This window comes from Hibiscus syriacus, unplaced genomic scaffold (assembly GCF_006381635.1).
Source record: "Hibiscus syriacus cultivar Baekdansim isolate YM2019G1 unplaced genomic scaffold, ASM638163v2 tig00002919_pilon, whole genome shotgun sequence".
Taxonomy (NCBI): Eukaryota; Viridiplantae; Streptophyta; class Magnoliopsida; order Malvales; family Malvaceae; genus Hibiscus; species Hibiscus syriacus.
In genome coordinates, this window is record NW_024061957.1 from 753,364 (window position 1) to 772,450 (window position 19,087).

The following is a 19,087-nucleotide window of genomic DNA, read 5'->3' on the forward strand; positions in this document are numbered from 1 at the left end:
AAAGTTTTTTTGGATATTCGATTAACGGTTAATTCGATTTGAAATTGGTTAATTAACCGAATTAAAATATTAAATATTAAATATATTATATATAGCATATGGGTTCAGCCCAAACCATTTAAAACTCAATTAATAATTTAAGATCCAATAACTTTTAAACATAAATCAATATTAATTAATTAAAAAATTTATATAAAATTTTTATTTTATAATTATATATTATTTAAATTATTTGTAAATTATTTTTCTGAATTAAAAAATATTAAATATATTATATATAACATATGGGTTCAACCCAAATCATTTAAAACCCAATTAATAATTTAAGATCCAATAACTTTTAAACATAAATCAATATTAATTAATTAAAAATTTATATAAAATTTTTATTTTATAATTATATATTATTTAAATTAATTATAAACTGTTTTTTGAATTATAAAATATTTAATTTTTATATAAATTAGAAAATTTAAAAAAATTCGGTTAATTCAAAAATTAACCGAAATTTATTCGGTTTAGTTAATATTTTTCGGAAAAAAATTCGGTTAATGGTAATTCGGTAAATTCGGCCACCGAATTAACCGAATGAACACCCCTACTCACATCTTCTTTACAGTGGGGGTTGTTGTTGTGCAAAATTAAAAAAAAAAATACTTATACTGGTGTAAGTATGTGCATCTCTCAATATCTTAATACCTAAAAATAAACACATACTTACATCGGTATAAGTATATTTTTGTATTTTCATATATAAAATTATTATTAATGAGTTATCTTAAAATATTTTTTATATTTTTATCATAGTTTAAGTTTATATATTTTAAATATTATAGTATTAATAAGTATAAATATAATTTAAATGTTATATTTTTAATTTATAATATAATGTTTAAAATGAATATTTTTTTTTCAAAATCACTTTTTAACATTAATCCCAAACAATTAAACTTTAAAGTGCAATTTTGAAAATCACTTTTAAAAGTAGAAAATTAAAAAGTAACATCAAACTATGCTTTAAATTACAAAAGATTTTCTGTTTATACATTCTCATTTTCTTCTTTTCTCTTACTCTCATTTTCACCTTTGGATGTTTCAACCCAAGCTAAAAAACAAGAAAAATGGCCGGCCTCGGAGGCCGGACCCTCCATAGTGATCTTGCATAGTTGATATCTTCTTCCAGGGTTGTAGATCCCCTATTTGACTTGCAAGTCGGCACAATTAAGATAGACGCGAAAACAACTGGAAATTCTTTCTATTCTTGTAATCATCGTCGTTTCAAAGATAACAAGCAGAGTCAAGGTGATTCTATATAAGCCATATTTGTCATAAATTTGCATCACTGTAGGAACACTGGTATTGTGGCTGACATGCTGAAGTTCCTCAATGTCCGTAAACTTGCTCCTTTCTCTAGCCACGGTCGGCCTCGACCAGTGGCTCAAATTCAGCAAGGGCCAAGGGAGAGCCATGGGACGTCTTCAGCTCTGAAGATTGTTCATCCAGGTGGAATTGTTGAGTGCTATTACATGGCGATCCCTGCAGTTAATATCATAAAGAAGTATCCATCTTTCGTATTAGCTAGACCAGAAGTTTTCAGGAGACCATGGGATTCATTGGTCCGGTCACATGAGATCCTCTCCCCGGGTGAAAAATTCTATGCCGTCCCTCGTCGTACCATACGAAAGCTTCGCCAAAGGATAAAAAAACCCGGTGGAAAAGTTTCGGTGTCACAATCCTTCATTGATGTCTCCAAGGAAGTTAGTGATTCAAGTGGGGTACGCAGCTCATTTAGTAGTAAAACCAAGAACAAAAATGGAACAAAGAAACATGTCCGCTTTGCAGGCATTGATATAAACCACAAGACTGATTTGGCCGCCACTAAAACCAGAAAGGGTGAAGGCAGCATTTCCATTGCCGACACCTCCAAGAAGGAATCCCAGCAGGGAGAGAAAAGGAAGTCAAGAAATGGCGTTTTCTGGCAACCAAGACTTGAAGCAATTAGCGAAAGTCATGGCACTGGTGACTGATATGTTTCATCTTTAATCCAATTCACATATTCAAAATTGTTTTGATAAACTAACAACCTTAATAATAATAATGATACCCCCACCAAAGTTTCATGTGAAAATTCCAATCTTATTATTGGAGACGCGAAATCTTGTTCAGGGAGTGTCATCAAATTTGTTGTTTTAAAACCTTTTCAGAATTTTTTTTATACAACCTTTTCAGAAACTTCTTGTATACATGCCATTGGTGTTATTAATATTATATTTATGGTGTATCTAATATTATTTTTAGAACATATTTATTTAAATATCTTGTAATCATGTAAATTTAATTAAGAATATTTGATTGAGACAATATAGTTTGAACTTGTAAGCTTATGATAATGAAGCTGGCATAAATTATTAAAATTCATTCGAATTTGATTCTACAATCAACATGTTATAACTTAAAATTATAGGATGACTGAAAAAGCAAAATCCTTTCTAAATCCGAAGAAGGGTGAGTTGCAATCAGTATACGGATGGTGGGATTTTAACCTTGGTATAGACTGTTGAAGATGGCTCTCCCCTCAGCACACAGCACGCATTGGAGCTTTGCTTTCTCTGTGCGAAAGCTACCGAGAAAACTACAGGGAAAACTTTCTTAAAGAAGGTGCAATTCCAGGGCTTCTTCGACTGATAGTATTAGGCGCTAACTTAGCTCGAGAAAAAACCCGTACTCTCATCAATTTAATTAGAGATACTCCCCAAGAAAAGAAATTGGCTTCCTCAGTTCTGGAGAAAGTTGTGTATGGTATCGCCATTCGCATAAATGGAGCCGATAATGTCGCCGACGACACTGCCAAGAGGTTACTCAAAGATATTAATTCTAAGAAGCATGGACTTCAGCATGAACAGCATCCAATACAGGGTTGCATCTCGCACACCTGCCGAAGTCCCATCTGCATGAACCAAGTACAGCAGTTAAAAATTGTATCAATTTCTATAGATCACCGTCCGAGAGAGTTAAATCAATAGGGTAAAATGTGATGGACATGGATGGACAGGCTGCCGGTACGGTCGATCCTCATGAAAATTTCAAATTCTCATATAATTTAGATATTATTTTCTTTTGTATTTTCTTTATAATATGTTTACACTCTTAGATTTTATAAGTTCAGACTCCTAACATAAAATCATACGTATGTCCGAATCAAATTTCATTAGACTTTGTTGTACATTTGACACTCGTGTATATATAAAATCCCCCTCTATTTTATCATACATGTATATTTCCACTAATGAAACTGTAGGAGGCAGAGCATTGAATTCAGGTTGTGAGACCAAATACTTTTTTTGGCCAAAGTTGTCTTTTTAATTAAATTTAAAGAAAACAAAAAACTGTTTTTAATGATTTAAGGGAGCAAGGCCCAAGCAAAACCCCCAAAATTCGACCCTGCATGTAGCCATAAGAAGCCATGCATGTTTTGCGCATCAGTTTACACATTATCTCACTGTTTTGTTTGGTAAGATGGATTAAAAAAAGTAGGATTATAAATTTGATCATTAACAAATTTTCCATTTTTCCTTCTTTTCATCCTAACAAACCCATTCATATAGAAAGGCAGAGCTTCATCTTGGAAGAGGTAAGTCGAATTCTTAAGATACTTGCCATATTTTTTAGTTTCAAGATCTATGATCCCTGATCTGTAAAGCCTCAATCTTTTTCACTGAATTCTTGCATTTTAGGAATCTGGGTATTTTTGTTCTAGTCCTTTTAAGTAGATTTAGTTCATTGTAATTAAGGTTTTTAGTAAATGAAAAGATGTCGGGTCGTCCTGGATTACATAGATTTCGAAGCACTAGGCCTGCAAATCTAGGAAAAAATACTTTACATTTGATTGCCAATATTTGTTTAACTGTATTTGTAATAGCAGCTCTAGTGGTCACCATTATAGCTGCTACTTATGAACCAGATGACCCACTTTTCAACTCTCCAACGAATATCACAACTTTCCTGTCTTCCGCGTCGAATTCTACATTTCAATCGGATAATGCTGTCGTTAGAACAGGGGATGATTTATTGGCAGGCAACCAGACAGAATTAGCGACTTTGATCCATGTTACAGATGCAGCTGAAACAATCGATACGAGTGCAGATGAAACTAGTTCACCAGTATGTGAGTTTGATCCTAAAGAACCACTTGATTGTAGAGACCCCGAAGTGTTCCAATCGATGATGCAAAAGGCGATTGAGCGTTTTAAGGATATACACTTTAACCGGTTCGGGAAGCCAACTCCTGGCCCCGAGGGGAATACTTGTGATATGGCATGGAGGTTTAGGCCTAAGAAAGGGAAAGCAACTGGTTTTAATAAGGACTATAGGCGGTTTGTGATCGATAGATTGGAGAATTGTACGGTTAGTGTCGTGAGTGTCGGGGAGTATCATTCCGGTGTCAATGCAAGGAAGAAAAAGAGGAAGAATAAGAATCAAATACCTCGATATGAACCAGCATCAGGAATGCAAGACCACGGTGGCTTCTCTTTGCCTGCTGCGGGGGAAATAGGAAATGATTCACTTCCGGTTGTCGAGTCCGAAAAGGCATTTATTCGTCAGAGGTACTTGATTTATGTAGGTGGTGGAGACAGGTGCAAGCGCATGAAGCATTATTTATGGAGTTTCTTGTGTGCACTAGGTGAAGCACGGTATTTGAAGCGAACCCTGGTTATGGATATGACCCTTTGCTTGTCTTCGATATACACTTCATCGAAACTCGACGAAGAAGGGAAAGACTTCAGATTCTACTTCGATTTTGAGCACCTGAAGCAAGCAGCATCAGTATTGGATCAGGATCCGTTTTGGAAATACTGGGAGAGATGGCAAAAGAAAAATAAATTGACTCTTTACCTTGTTGAGGATTTCAGGGTGTCACCAAAACATCTTACCGGGGTGAAGCATTCTTTGATCATGAGAAAGTTCGGATCCGTCGAGCCAGATAATTATTGGTACGGAGTTTGTGAAGGAGAGACCGGATCCGTAGTTCGAAGGCCTTGGCATCTAATAAGGAAATCAAGAAGGTTGATGGATTTGGTGGCAGCAATTGGATCGAAGTTGAACTGGGATTACGATTCTGTTCACATCATAAGGGGTGAAAAAGCTAGGAACCGGGACCTGTGGCCTAATCTCACACAAGACACCTCGCCCGATGCCCTTCTCTCGACCTTACAGAACAAGATCGAAGACGGCAGGAATGTGTACATTGCAACAAATGAACCCGAAACATCCTTCTTCGAACCTTTGAAACACAAATATGCCACTCATTTTCTTGACGACTATAAGGATTTTTGGGGTGACAGAAGTGAGTGGTATTCAGACACAGCAAAACTTAATAATGGAGCTCCGGTCGAATTCGACGGCTACATGAGGGCCTTGGTCGATGCAGAACTCTTCTTGAGAGGGAAGAAGCAATTCGAGACTTTCAACGACCTGACCAAGGTTGTAAAGATGGTGTAAACACCTGCAGTACCGCAGCCAGTTAATCCTTGTACTGAGGTCTCAAACATCATTGCTACATTTGGGTATGTTCTAATTGTAAGTACAAGTGGTTTCGCTGTTGCCTTTCAATAAACTGCATCAGTTTTGTTATCGATTGGCATTTCTCGAATCTTGAACATGCAGAGTATTGACCACCAACAATGTTTCGTGAAATGGCAACATTCAACACATCGTCTTATCAATCAATTAATCTCGCCTTGTTATATAAATGAACAAAACATCATGTTGGGGACTGATAAACTACCTTTGTCTATGACGGATACCTAACCCTTGAACGTAGGTTGGGAACTAATTGTATTGAATTATTTACATAATGAATTTGTTTAACTCATTTTTTTTGTTTAAATTACACCCGTAATTATTTAATTACTAAACGATTCTAATCGAATAATCAATTTTTTTTCAATCAGAGCATTTAATTATTTAAATGATGTCAATTAAGTCGCATATCGATAACATTTGACAAAAAAATTGACATAATATTAATTATCGAGCACCAAGCCACTTAATTATGATACATTAATTTTAATATATTTTCTTCCTCTTATAAATATTTTTATTTCTCTTTCAACCTCTCTCTCTAACACATCCCACTACTTTTATAACGCAAAAAGATTACGGAGGTTATTGCTACGTGGTTGAGTTATCTTTCAAATTCATATAAAAGGCAATTCAATAGGATTTTGGTAATATACATTTTCCATTTTCAGGTGGGCTCAAGATGCTCTCTCCTGATAAAACGCAGCTGGTGAAGCAGAAAATATTGTGGAAAGAGTTGTATCACCACTATCACTATGCGGATTAAAATTTTTTTTCAGAATTTACACACATATATTAACAACATAAAATTTTTAAATGAGATAAATACAAATAAAATTTTAGAGTAGGCACCATCCGTAAAATAAGTAACTAATTGAATAAAACTCAAATTTCAAATTAAACAACATTAATAAAATAAATAACTAATCGAAGAAAACTCGAATTTCATGATAAGCACATGACCACCTCACTAATATGTGGCTCCGCCACTGACCACTTCAACATGCTATTTGCATTGTTGAACTTTCAGGCGTTAAAGTGAATTGTTTTCTGTTCAGTATTTTGCATAGATATTTTCTTTTAATCAGTTTATGTTTGGGAGGGAGTTAAAATCAATTATTGAGATAGATAATTATTTGAACTTAGAATAATAGGATTTGTTATGTAGTTAATAATAAAAATTAATTTATATATTCATGTTAATATATTTTAAATACTGTAGTTAATCTTAAAAATATAAAAAATTAATTTTTTATATTTTTAAGATTAACTACATAACAAATCCTATTATTAATGAAAAACATTTTCAATATGCATATTAACATAAGAAACATCAAGGTACACTTGCATGTAGCCTAAAAGAAAGAACTCCAAGTCAAAGAAGTTTAAGACATTGAGATTCGCATATAACATAAGAAACCTTGACAATATGCATTAATTCATCACCACATCAAGGTAAACTTGAGGGTAGCCTAACAACACTAATCTATATACCTATGCTTTGTATTAAACAGGCTGCACTCTGGAGATTTTTCTCAAACTCGTCACTCTTGTAATCTTCTCATCAATAGCAGGCATTCACTTCATCGAATAGCAGAGGATACCTGCAAACGGGGCAAGTACCTCTCAAATACCTCAGCCACGTCTCCAAGCATTCCTTGTGAAACAGATGACTGCAGGGTAAGAGGTCGACCTCCGAGTCAGGCTCGAACTCACACCGGCAGACCGGGCAGTCATGCTCGGGTAGCTGGCTGATGCTTAAAGTGTCCAACCGAATTGTCGGGATCCTACTCCGGTACTCCTTGAGGTAAACTTCAGCTGCAGAGTGATACGCGGCTAATTCATTGCGGAAAATAGAATGCGGGGAATGCGGCATCGAATCCGGGGATGAATCCATCGAATCCGGGGAAGATGGCATCGAATCCGGGGATGACGTCGATGGCGACGATATACGGATACCGACAATTTGAAGGATGGATCGAAGTATGCCTTTAATTACAGATAACGACATAGCTGCGTTTACCAAGAGAACATATAGCATTCCTTGTGATGGAGTTGGTAGACCTGAGAGACCCATTTGTTGTATAGGATTCCAAAATGGAAAAAAGAGATCTGCAATTCGAGAAATTCAATGTTAAACTAAATGATGTTGGAAATTACTCTGGTAAACTGCAAAAAACCAGCAATCAATTGGAGTTGATGTCAAAGAAACAATCAAAGGGAAAGGACAGGACAATTTATTTAGCATTCAATTTGTCTAGAACTAACATCTCAGCTATGATCAATGCTAAAATGGAACACCTTTTCTTTGATTTTCCATTATAGAGATCCAGCCATGCTCTAACCTTGACGGTAATAATATGTTAAAAACATAAAATCAAAGCTGTAACAAGAAAAGGGTAAGGAAAAAGATATCAAATTTCCAATTTGGAAACCATTAAATACACATCAAGGTAATATATGAGATCTAACATTTCATGCATAGTTGAAAGAAGAAAAAGGTAACAGAACAAGAACTAAAAAGGATTCCTTTTCATGGGATCGATGAAACGTGGAGAAAGGAGATTTGGGTTTACCAGAACTGAAGCTTTTTGAAGCCTTGCAATGGCTGCTGCTGGCAGGCTGTGCCAATGAATCAATCCTTCTCTACTTATATAGAGCAAACCCCCCCCCCCCCACCCCCAAAAATATATATATAAAAAAACTCTAAAAGCAAACTGTGGTTGATCCTTAACTATGGTTACTTTATATCATCAGCAGCCATGACTTTTTTTAGCAATTTTTAAAGGAAGTGTCTTTCTCATCTCGAGCTACAATTCCCACTTATATCTTTTTTCTGATACAATTTCCAGTTTAAGTCAAATATTTTACGAATCCAATTATTTAAGTCATGAGTTTATCATTTGCATGAAATTTTTTAGTATAATTACTGTTGTAGTATGTGATATGAATATTATTTTGATTTGATTTAAATTATTTATAGTGAATTTTTTAATGATTATGGATCATTTCATTTCTTTAATATTAAGCGATGACAATAATATTTTTTAGTTGATCACTGATCGTTTTGATTTTTAATATTAAGCAATGATAACGGAATTTTTTAGTTGATTATCAATTGTTTCATTTCTTTAATATTAAGCGGTGATTTCGGTACTTTTAGTTAACCACTTACCGTTTTATTTCTTTAATATTAAACGGTGTTAATAGTGTTTTTTAGTTGATCACTGATCCTTTTGTTTCTTTAATATTAAACGATGACAATAGTGTTTTTTAGTTGATCAATGATCATTTTGTTTCTTTAATACTAAGCAATGACAACTATGTTTTTTAGTTGATCACTGATCGTTTTGTTTCTTTAATATTAAGTGGTGATAGTGATTTTTTTAGTTGATCACCGATCGTTTCGTTTCTTTAATATTAAGCGGTGATGTTAATGTTTTTAATTGATCACCGATCATTTCGTTTCTTTAATATTAAATGGTGATGATGGTATTTTTAATTAATCAATGATCATTTCGTTTCTTTAATATTAAGAGGTTATATCAGTGTTTTTAATTGATTACCGATCGTTTATTAAGCGGTCACAATAGTATTTTTAGTTTACCACCGATCGTTTTTTTTTTAATATTAAACAGTGATAACAGTGTTTTTTTAATTTATCACTGATTGTTTAGTTTCTTTAATATTGAGCGACGACAGTGGTGCTTTTTAATTGATCACTGATTGTTTCATTTCTCTAATATTAAGCAGTGACAGCGGTGCTTTTTAGTTGATCATCGACCGTTTCTTTAATATTATCTGGTGACAGTAGTGTTTTTTTAGCACCGACAGTTTCATTTTTTAATATTTAAGCGGTGACAATTGTGCTTTTTAGTTGATCATCGACCATTTCATTTTTTTTTAGTGTTGAACGGTAACATCGATATCTTTCGATTGGTGAATGATCATTTTATTTTTTTTTTATTTTTTTTTGTAATTATAAATATTAAGTATTTGTTATCTTTATTATTTCATTTTTCATTTTTTATTCTTCTTAACATATAAAGTTTTATATTTAATAAAAGTATATTAATTGCATTGTGATTTCGTAAATGATTTTTAATGGATTATCAAAACTTTATCCGGTTGAGAATAAAAGTCACGAGCATTTTGAAGAATATTACTTGTCTTCAATTACTCTCCTTTTTTTAAAAAATTGTTTTAGAGTGGTAGAATACAATTTGTTCTGTATTTGTTGTGTTACGGTTACATTGCAATTCACATGCTTTTTCATGTTAAGGAACAGCTGTGGTGAGTTTTGATCAGCCACCGATTGCCGCCTCCCCTTTCTCTTCTTTCATTGTTTTGTATATTTATTTTAATATAATACACCAATTACAATTTTATATAATTATATTAATAAATTTTGATTTTATTTTGATTTTAAATAATGTGATTATATTGTTCAACAATTATATTATTTGATGCTTACATTATAAAATCAATGTGATTCCACATGTTCTTTGATATTAGTAGACAACGTTAAATTTTAAAATTATATATAATTTTTAGTTAAATATATGATATAATGCCTAAGTTTAAGTTTTATATAATTACACTAAAAAGTTATTTTAAAAAAATAATGTGATTATATTATCCAACGGTTACATTATTCAATGATTACATTATAAAATTATTATGATTTTACATGTTTTTTTAATGTTAATAAGTAGTAGAAATGGACCTAGGTAAGGGCTGATAAAGGCAGTAGGCCCTTAAAAATTTTAATTTTTTATATATTTAGATATTTTCTATTGAAAATATTTTTTTGGCTTTCTAAAATTTTATAACTCGTCTCTCCTTAAAATTTTATAAGTCTATCATCCCTAACATAAAATTTTACTGTCTGTCTTTGATTTACAATAGTAATACTTTAACAACAATAATGATTTTCCACGTATTATTTAATATTAAAGATGAAAACATTGATAATGATGATAATGATGATCGCTAATAGTGTATTATTTTACGTTTATTATTCTTATTATCCAATTTAAAGTATTTCATGTTATTCATATATTACTTTTATGATTGTATTTATTTAATTATCTATCTATCTTTATATTTATAAATCATAATTGTATATAAAACACACTTTCTCGTGCTATAAACATGTTTTAAGTATACTGTATACATTAATCATCATATAATATATACTTCCATTTGATATAATGTCCACATGAAATAAAATATATAATTCATTAATTTGTCTCTCTACTCAACTCGTGCCTTATGCTATGTCATTCAAATATAGCATAAAACGCTTAAAACATGATTAGGCTATTAAGTTCTATCATTAGGCAACTTGCACTATTTCGTTAAGTTTTAAGCGGGGATATTGGTGCACTATTTTATTCTTATATGATATTCTTGTGATTTATGGTCAATTATAGTAAAATCTTCATTCAATTATAATTTTTTAATAATATGAGAAATCTATAAAGTAATATATGTTTATAATTTTTCTTAATTAATGATAATACATATATTATATAAATATAGTTGTTTGAATTTGAGACCTTTATGGATTACAACACTTTTATCATTCACTAAGGTAATTTGATGTATTCTAACTATAAAATATTAACAATGGTAAAATATAATTCATTTATGTTTACTATGTTACGGTAACATTGCTCGGCAGTTACAGTGTAAAATAAAGACGGTTATATAATTTTTTAGGGTCAACTTAACAAAAACGGTTACACATATTTCTAAGATCAATTTAATATTTTATTATTAGACGATGGTATAAATATTTTTTATTTTGTCATCGACTATTTACTTTTTTTCTTTCATTTTTTGTTATAATTATAAATAACACGTTTTTAATCCTTTATTATTCTATTCCTTTTTTTTTACTTTTCTTGCCTTACTTTTATATCTAATAAAAAATTATATTAATTGCATTGTGATTTAGTAAATTATTTTTAATTGATTATCAAAAGTTGAAAATTATATTACTTCTCTTCAATTACTCTCGATAGAATACAATGCGTTTTGTATTTGCTGTGTTACAGTTACATTGTAATTCACGATGTTAAGGGGCAGCTGTGGTGAGTTTTGGTCAGCCACCGATTGCCCCCTCCCTTTCTCTTTATTCAACAAATGGATCATGAGCTAAGCCATTCGAGCATATCATAAAACACGATTAGGGCACTAACTTTTATTCATAGATAATCTGTATTATCTTCAAAGAAATATAGTTATTATTGTACTTTTTTATAATTTTTTATAATTTATCATCGATTATAATAAAAATTTTATTCGACTACTCATTAATTTTAAAATATATTAATAATAATAAAATATAATCCATTTGTATTTGCTATGTTACGATTCCATTGTAAATTAAAGACGATTACACAGATTTTTAAGTTTAATTTAATAAAGAGGATTATATGTGTTTTTAGAGTCAATTTAATATTTTTAACATGAAAGTGATATGTTCTTTATCTTTTTCGGTCTCAATTTTTTTTTTCAACTCTAGAAGTACTTTTGAAAAATAATTAAGAATAAAATTTTAATATTAAGCGGCGACAATGGTGCCTTTTGGCTAGTCACCCACCGTTTCATTTTTACTCTCTTATTGTGATTATAAATAACAAGTATTTATTATTTTTATTATTTCATTTTCCATTTTTATTCTTCTTAGTATATAAACTTCATTATAATATATAATGAAGTTTATATACACGTGTCAACTTCATTATAATATATAATATATAATATATAATATATTGTCATATTATACCCGACACCACGATCACAATCGCAACAAATTTCGCAACCGTAATTTGATACTATGAATAATCTGTAAATTTTTATGTAAATCTTAATTGAATCTTAAGTATACATTGACTCTGTATTGGGGAGTCACTCTTGACCTAAACTTTTATATAAAAAAAACCTTTAGTTCCAAATAATATTTTGAATTCAAACAGTTATGTCAGTGAGCGTGTGTGTATTATAAGTAGTTGAGAAAAATTCTAAATAGATATTATTTTTTAATCACTTTAAATTATTAAAAAAATAAAAAAATTGTTGAAAATAAATGTCAGTTCGAGAAGTTGATTAAGGTAACAGAGAATGAATGACAAAATTGCTGAAAATACTCTAATAAATACTTACTATTTATATGTTAAGAAGAACAAAAAAATTGAAAAATGAGATAATAAAAATAATAAGTACTTATTATTTATAATCATAATTAAAAATGAAATGATGGGTCATCAATAAAAAAAAAATCATTGTCACCTTTTAATAGTTAGTGACCAATTAAAAGTTATGTTATTTATTATTATTCAAAAGTATTTGTAGAGTTAAGTTATTTTTACGATTAGCAAAGATGAAGAACATATTAATATATATTTTTATTAAATATAAAAGTTTATACGTTAAGAAAAATAAAAAATAGAAAAAAGAAATAATAAAAATAATTAATATTTGTTACTTATAATTAGAATAAAAAATAATAATAGTTGGTCGTCGATCAAAAGACATCATTCTCACCGTATAATATTAAAGAAATAAAATAATCAGCGTCAAGTTAAAAAGCACCGATGTCGTCACTTAACATTAACATTATATTATTTATTATTATTCAAAATATTTTTAAATTTTAAAATATTTTTAAAACCATCAACGATGAAGAACATATTAATATATTTTCTTATTAAATATAAGAGTTTATACGTTAAAAAATAAAAAAAAAATACTTATTATTTATAATCATAATAAAAAATGAAATGATCTGTTATCAATCAAAAAGTATCGATGTGACCGTTTAATATTAAAGAAACGAAATAATTAGTAATCAATTAAAAAATCATTGTCGTCACTTAACGTTAAAGTTATATTATTTATTTATTATTATTAAAAAAGTATTGCACTTTACCAATCATCGGTATATTTTGTTAGATGATAATACTATCGATTTGATTTATTTTGAGTTGATTTATTTTGTTCCTTTACTTCAAGTTCACGTGCTTCTCTCTTTTTTCTGACAATATGTACTTTTTAGTATTGATATATATTAAAAATAAAATATAATATAAAACAAAATAAAAACATTAAGACATTAATAATTATTAGTATAACTTTTATGCAACTCAATTACATTGATACACTTCATCTAGCCTTTCTTTGGATCGATCATGTTACTCGCGCAACCAGAAATATTCACTCTCCTACTACAACTTTTATAACATCTTTTTGCTGTATTCATTGTGTTTTAAGCATGCTAGATTTTAGGGTTTCGAAATGCAGTAGCCAACTCAACAACGGTAAAACAGTGTGTTGCTACGAACAAATTGGACCACGTGTTTTTGGTAATATGAATTTGATTCTAAGTGCATATTATTAAATCCTTTGTTATACGCCAGAAGAGAAAATATTACAATTGCAAGTTTCCAGTCTCTCAACTGCAACTCTGCAAATATCTATGGCTATACACGTCATTAGGATAAACATTTAAAAAAAATTAAAGAAGAAAGAGCAAAACTATAGCTGCATGCTCATTTGCATGTCACGGCGAATTGAGAATTATTAGCAGTGTCAATGGCAACAGCAACAGATTTTACAGAGGGCTGAGAACAGAAGTATATACTTTGTCTAACATGAACACTGAGAGCATATTCATGGCTTGGAGTATCCGGAAGTATTTTCAGTTCGACACTGAACAAACAAATGACTTTGAGCAGGTGAACTTTTCTCGGACGTAATATGGCAGCAAAGGCGATCAAGGCAGATCTTGTGAATGAGGCCACAATCCGTGGATCTTTTATGGTGATGGACAACCAGGACCAACAAATTTATTCATGGTATTTTTTGTATCCAAATAACATCCGGTGTTACTTGTTCTAAGCATAGTTGTAGGTTGTACTCTCAGCAGCTTCGAGTTGGGTTCAGTGGATCATAATCATAGGCACCACCAGCTTTGACAAAGCGTCCTTTCGCACGCTTTCGCACATCGGCCCTTTCTTTCCGAGAGGCATATCTGACTCGCTTTTCAAACCTATCATGAAATACGGATGACATTGAACATATAAATGGTGATTGCACACAAGACTAGAAGTAAAATAATAAGTTAAAAAGACCCATGATATAGATTCTATATTGACCTTCCTGATCGATTGTTGATAAATACTCACAGATGCAGACATTGGTATGCAATTTCAGATTTGCTTACTTGAGAGCACTACAGTGAAATGGACTCCTCCAATGGCAGGATTAGTAACTAAAATGCACAGATTACAGATAACAATACTGAGAAATAGGTTACCGGCATATACTTACTTCCGTGTCTTCTTCTTTTCCTTGTAACGCATGACAGCATCACTTCGAGTAGCCGATGGGAAGGAGCCCTCGGCAGACTGAGGACCCCAAGGGGGTTGTCCCGTGAGAAGCACTGACGAGGCCCCACAATCTTGGTAATCTCCTCGGCTACTCTCTCCAGTAAGGCCAGAAAAGGAGAAGCTTGAATGGTCCTGCCTTGCAAGAAAATACAAAATTGAATCGGTTTTACTTCTCAACATGGAATCAGCAGACGCGGCATTGCTGCATGCTGGCTTGATTGCATTCACTAGTCCACGGGATGAGCCCTGGAAAAGAATATTTAATTACAATCATAAGAACATCTGCTGAATAGAAACTTGATATTTTCAGGGTTTCCCGTTATGGATGATTCCTTAGTAAGTTTCCTAAGGGAGATGAAACAAAAAAAATTAATTTTCAAGCACATTAAAACTCCAACTTTCGTAAAAAAACATTTTCACATATGCATATTTCACAAGAAGAAGACGACACTGAAAGATCAAGTACTAGTATACTACTTAAGGAAACCTACCAAAAATGGCTATATAATCAACTTCCTTTTGGTACATTGGTCATATCAGAAAATCAATGTTATTGATTTCATCTAGATGCTTCTGACCCAAGGGATATGATCCTTTGGTGGCTATTCAAAATGAACATCAACAAATGGACAGTAAACTTCATGAAAATCAAGTTTATTGATGAAATTAATACCCCTACCAAAATAAACTCCGAGTAACAGAATGGGAAAAACTAATAGCTGAAATATATTTAAGAAAACCAGGAAACAAAAACATAACATCTAAGAAATGGTAATATTACTATCAGAGAAAAAGATGATACAGATACCATAAAGAAAAAAGAAAAGAGATGAGAGAACCTCGGCAGCCACTGCACCCTGACAGTAGTAATCAGTAGCAGACATGGCCTTTGTCCCAAATAAGCTATCAATTCGACCATTCTCGAAAAGTTCTTCTGAATGATTGAGAGTTACCCCAAAGAGTTCTTCATATTTTTCAAGGTTCAAATCAATTTCATCCATATTGAAGTCATCATACAGATCGTCTTCACAAACTCCTTCACACTTTGTTTGAGGGCAAGGTGACTGCAAATTAACAAAGTAAGAATTAGAAAAAGTTCCCAAAATGAAACATATCGTCTCTCAAATAGTCAACCAAACTCCAACCATCAAGGGGAAAAGTCTCTATAATGTTATGGTCACAGCCAAAAAGTAAACAGTTTTAAGCACCAAGAAATCAATGCGAACAAGAGAATAAGAAAATCCAAAACACACACACACACACACACACCAATCAAATTTTAGAGTCATCCATCACGACTAAAACAGTGAAATAAAATTAAGAGAAAAAATGACAAAAAAAGTCTTAATAAAAAGGAACAGGTAGGGGAATAAGCATTCCAAGAAAAATAATTATAAGCAAAACTAATTCAATTTCAAAGCATATAAAATGAAACAGTCTAATATCCAAAAAAGGTAAAAGATTTAACGTAAATCAGAGGAAAATATTGAACTTTAATCCAAAGATGCAAACTCCATAATTAAAATCCAAAAAGAAAAAAAGAAAATCCAAAATCAAAATTAAGTGAAGAAAAGAAAAATACCCAGAAAGGAAAATCAAATTAAGAAGCAAAAAAAAAGGAAAAAAAAAAAGAAATTTACCTTCAGAATAGAAGAGAAAACATAAGGGGAGAATGAGCTTTCCACAATTTCTCACTCCCTCTATCTGTCCATCCTCACTATTATTTTCTTATAATTTTTTGATCCCGTGCTTTCAGTTTATGCAAGCAGGAGATACTGAGATACTGAGATACAAGTTATATTAGGAAATGTGATGGCATAAGCTGAGAAAAAGTGTAAAGAGAGAGAAAACTAAGTATTCAATCGGAAGAAAACATAAATCAAAACAAATAAAAGCGCAAAATTGGAGAGGAAAGCAAAGTGGGACCCTGTCCTTTTTGTATATTCAATTATTCGCATTTTATAAATATATATTCACTACTCACTCAAATTAGTATTTAATTTGTTTGAAAAAGCTTTATTTTTTTTATCTAATCATAAGTTATCGACTTAATTGAAAATAACTAGAAAATACTTTTAGTGTTAATAAATAATTAATAAAAATGATTTTTAATTTTTCGAATCTGATTATTTAATGAAATTATTTTCTTTATCAATTTTACCTTTATTTTTAATTATTTAAATCGATTCTATAAATATCAATAAACATCGATGATTAAAGGTCCATTGATATCAGGTTTCCTCGAATGAACTATAAATTTCTGGATTTTTGTAAAAACACACCCATTTGGAATTTAAATATCATTATATTTATTATTTTGATTTTTTTAAATATTTTTCTAAAAAAAATAATAAATTTGCAATATTAACCTTGTAACAAAATCATAGGTTATCGTGTGTTGCATACACAACACCACTATAAAAAATATTAGAATAATATGAGAAATAAAAGTTTAAAAATTAACTTAATCTTTTAAAAAGAAAAACGCATTTAAAATAAGATGTTAAATTTAAATATCGATATATATTTTTAAATTCTATAATAAGAATATACACTCTTCTAAAAAATAATTTAAGAAATAGTTAGCCTCCAGTCTTTTTTAATATTATTGGTGTTATAAGAAGAAAGTTTACTATTAATTTATTTATAAGTTATGTTTGGTTAAAGTAAGAAAACTTAATGCCGACTTTAATTAAAAAAATATTTCGAGATACAACGTGAAATTATTATATTTAAAATTTTAAAATATATATAACTATATTATTAATTTCACTAATAAAATATGAAACTTAAATTAAAAAATGCTTAAGGTGGAGGCAAGTACTTCAAATCCAATTAGACAAGACAACAACCTCAAACGTAAAGCTAAAGATATACTTAAATAATAAGCACAACACCAACAGTGACAATATATTTAGTATTTAATATTATTTTGTAGGATAAACTACAATTTTCATCATTTATTTTTTACTATATTTTGTTTTAGTCATTTAACTTTAAAAAACTATCCAATTTTTGAATTATTTCAATTTATCATATCGGCGTTACATCAAAAAACATCATGGTTATATGATTTGTTTTTATTTTTACTAATATGAGTTTTTTTAGTTCAAAGGCACATGTTATCCCTTTTATCATTTTTTTCTATTATCATTCTAATCAAATATCTTTGAGGATGATTTATATCATATGATTATCGAAACCATCGTATCCTTATATCTTATTTTTATCACCTTAGACATCGATAAACTCATTTCAAAGTTTCTTATTATTATATCAATTTAAATTTATCAAATTTTCCTAAAAATTCAGAAAAATTCAACCTAAAAAACAGATAAAAATGAATCTAACCTACAGTCTCCATCATCTGATTAATATGAAGTCATAATACACTACTCGTTTAATCTTTCCCCCACCTTTCCATTGTTGGGATTTATAAAAAAAAAATCCTCCAACCTCAAAAAATAAAAGAAATTCTAAAACTACGTTACAAGTTGGAGAAAAAATTAGGGACAATTCACAAATATAAAGGATTTTCGAGGCTTTTTAAATTTTTAAAAAAAGATAAATCCCTAGTAATAATATCATTAAGTAAATAGTGATATAGTGACAAGAAAATTGAGAAATCAAATTAAAAAAAAATTAAATATGAAAAGTAAAAAAAATGAACAATTGTTTTTCTAGTGATAGTTTTTTTAACGTTAAAAATTAATTTTTTTAATGTGCAAAGCACCAAACGCAAATTTTAATAAAAAGTATAAAAAATCAATTTATATGATGAACACAGACTGATACCAAAACCAGAGCAAGAGATTATTAATGTGGGCTTAATCTTATCTTGAAATTGACATATCTTCGTACCATGACAGCACAACAAAATTTTCCAGTGTACGACCACCCAAATATAAATTCTTGAAAAACCCCATTCAACATCCAACAATGGCTTAAATGGTCCACGCCATAAACACATGTGGTCCTGTCATTTATATTTAACAAACAACGATGCAAACACCTGAACAACTAAATCGAATTTCCCACTCTTTTCCATTTTCAAAGGAAAGATAAGCTAATCTCGTCAGTAAATAAGAACGATTTAAGGAATTATATGC

The 19,087-nt window shown here is 30.5% G+C and overlaps 2 protein-coding genes and 1 pseudogene across 2 annotated transcripts; 1 reads left to right on the forward strand and 2 right to left on the reverse strand.

The window, feature by feature from the left end:
- The first annotated feature begins 3,810 nt into the window (after positions 1-3,810).
- Positions 3,811-5,596, forward strand: LOC120163490 (annotated as a pseudogene).
- Positions 5,597-7,031: 1,435 nt separating this feature from the next.
- Positions 7,032-8,224, reverse strand: LOC120164655 (probable E3 ubiquitin-protein ligase XERICO). Its single transcript, XM_039174322.1, has 2 exons — positions 8,157-8,224; positions 7,032-7,692 (listed from the first exon to the last, which is right to left on the reverse strand). Exon 2 carries the CDS (start codon positions 7,655-7,657, stop codon positions 7,145-7,147), a length of 513 nt encoding a protein of 170 aa, XP_039030253.1. The 5' UTR covers positions 7,658-7,692; positions 8,157-8,224; the 3' UTR covers positions 7,032-7,144.
- Positions 8,225-13,991: 5,767 nt separating this feature from the next.
- LOC120163501 (zinc finger protein CONSTANS-LIKE 9-like) lies at positions 13,992-18,342 on the reverse strand. Its single transcript, XM_039173430.1, has 4 exons — positions 18,330-18,342; positions 15,818-16,098; positions 14,920-15,224; positions 13,992-14,638 (listed from the first exon to the last, which is right to left on the reverse strand). Exons 1-4 carry the CDS (start codon positions 18,340-18,342, stop codon positions 14,509-14,511), a joined length of 729 nt encoding a protein of 242 aa, XP_039029361.1. The 3' UTR covers positions 13,992-14,508.
- Positions 18,343-19,087: the final 745 nt, after the last annotated feature.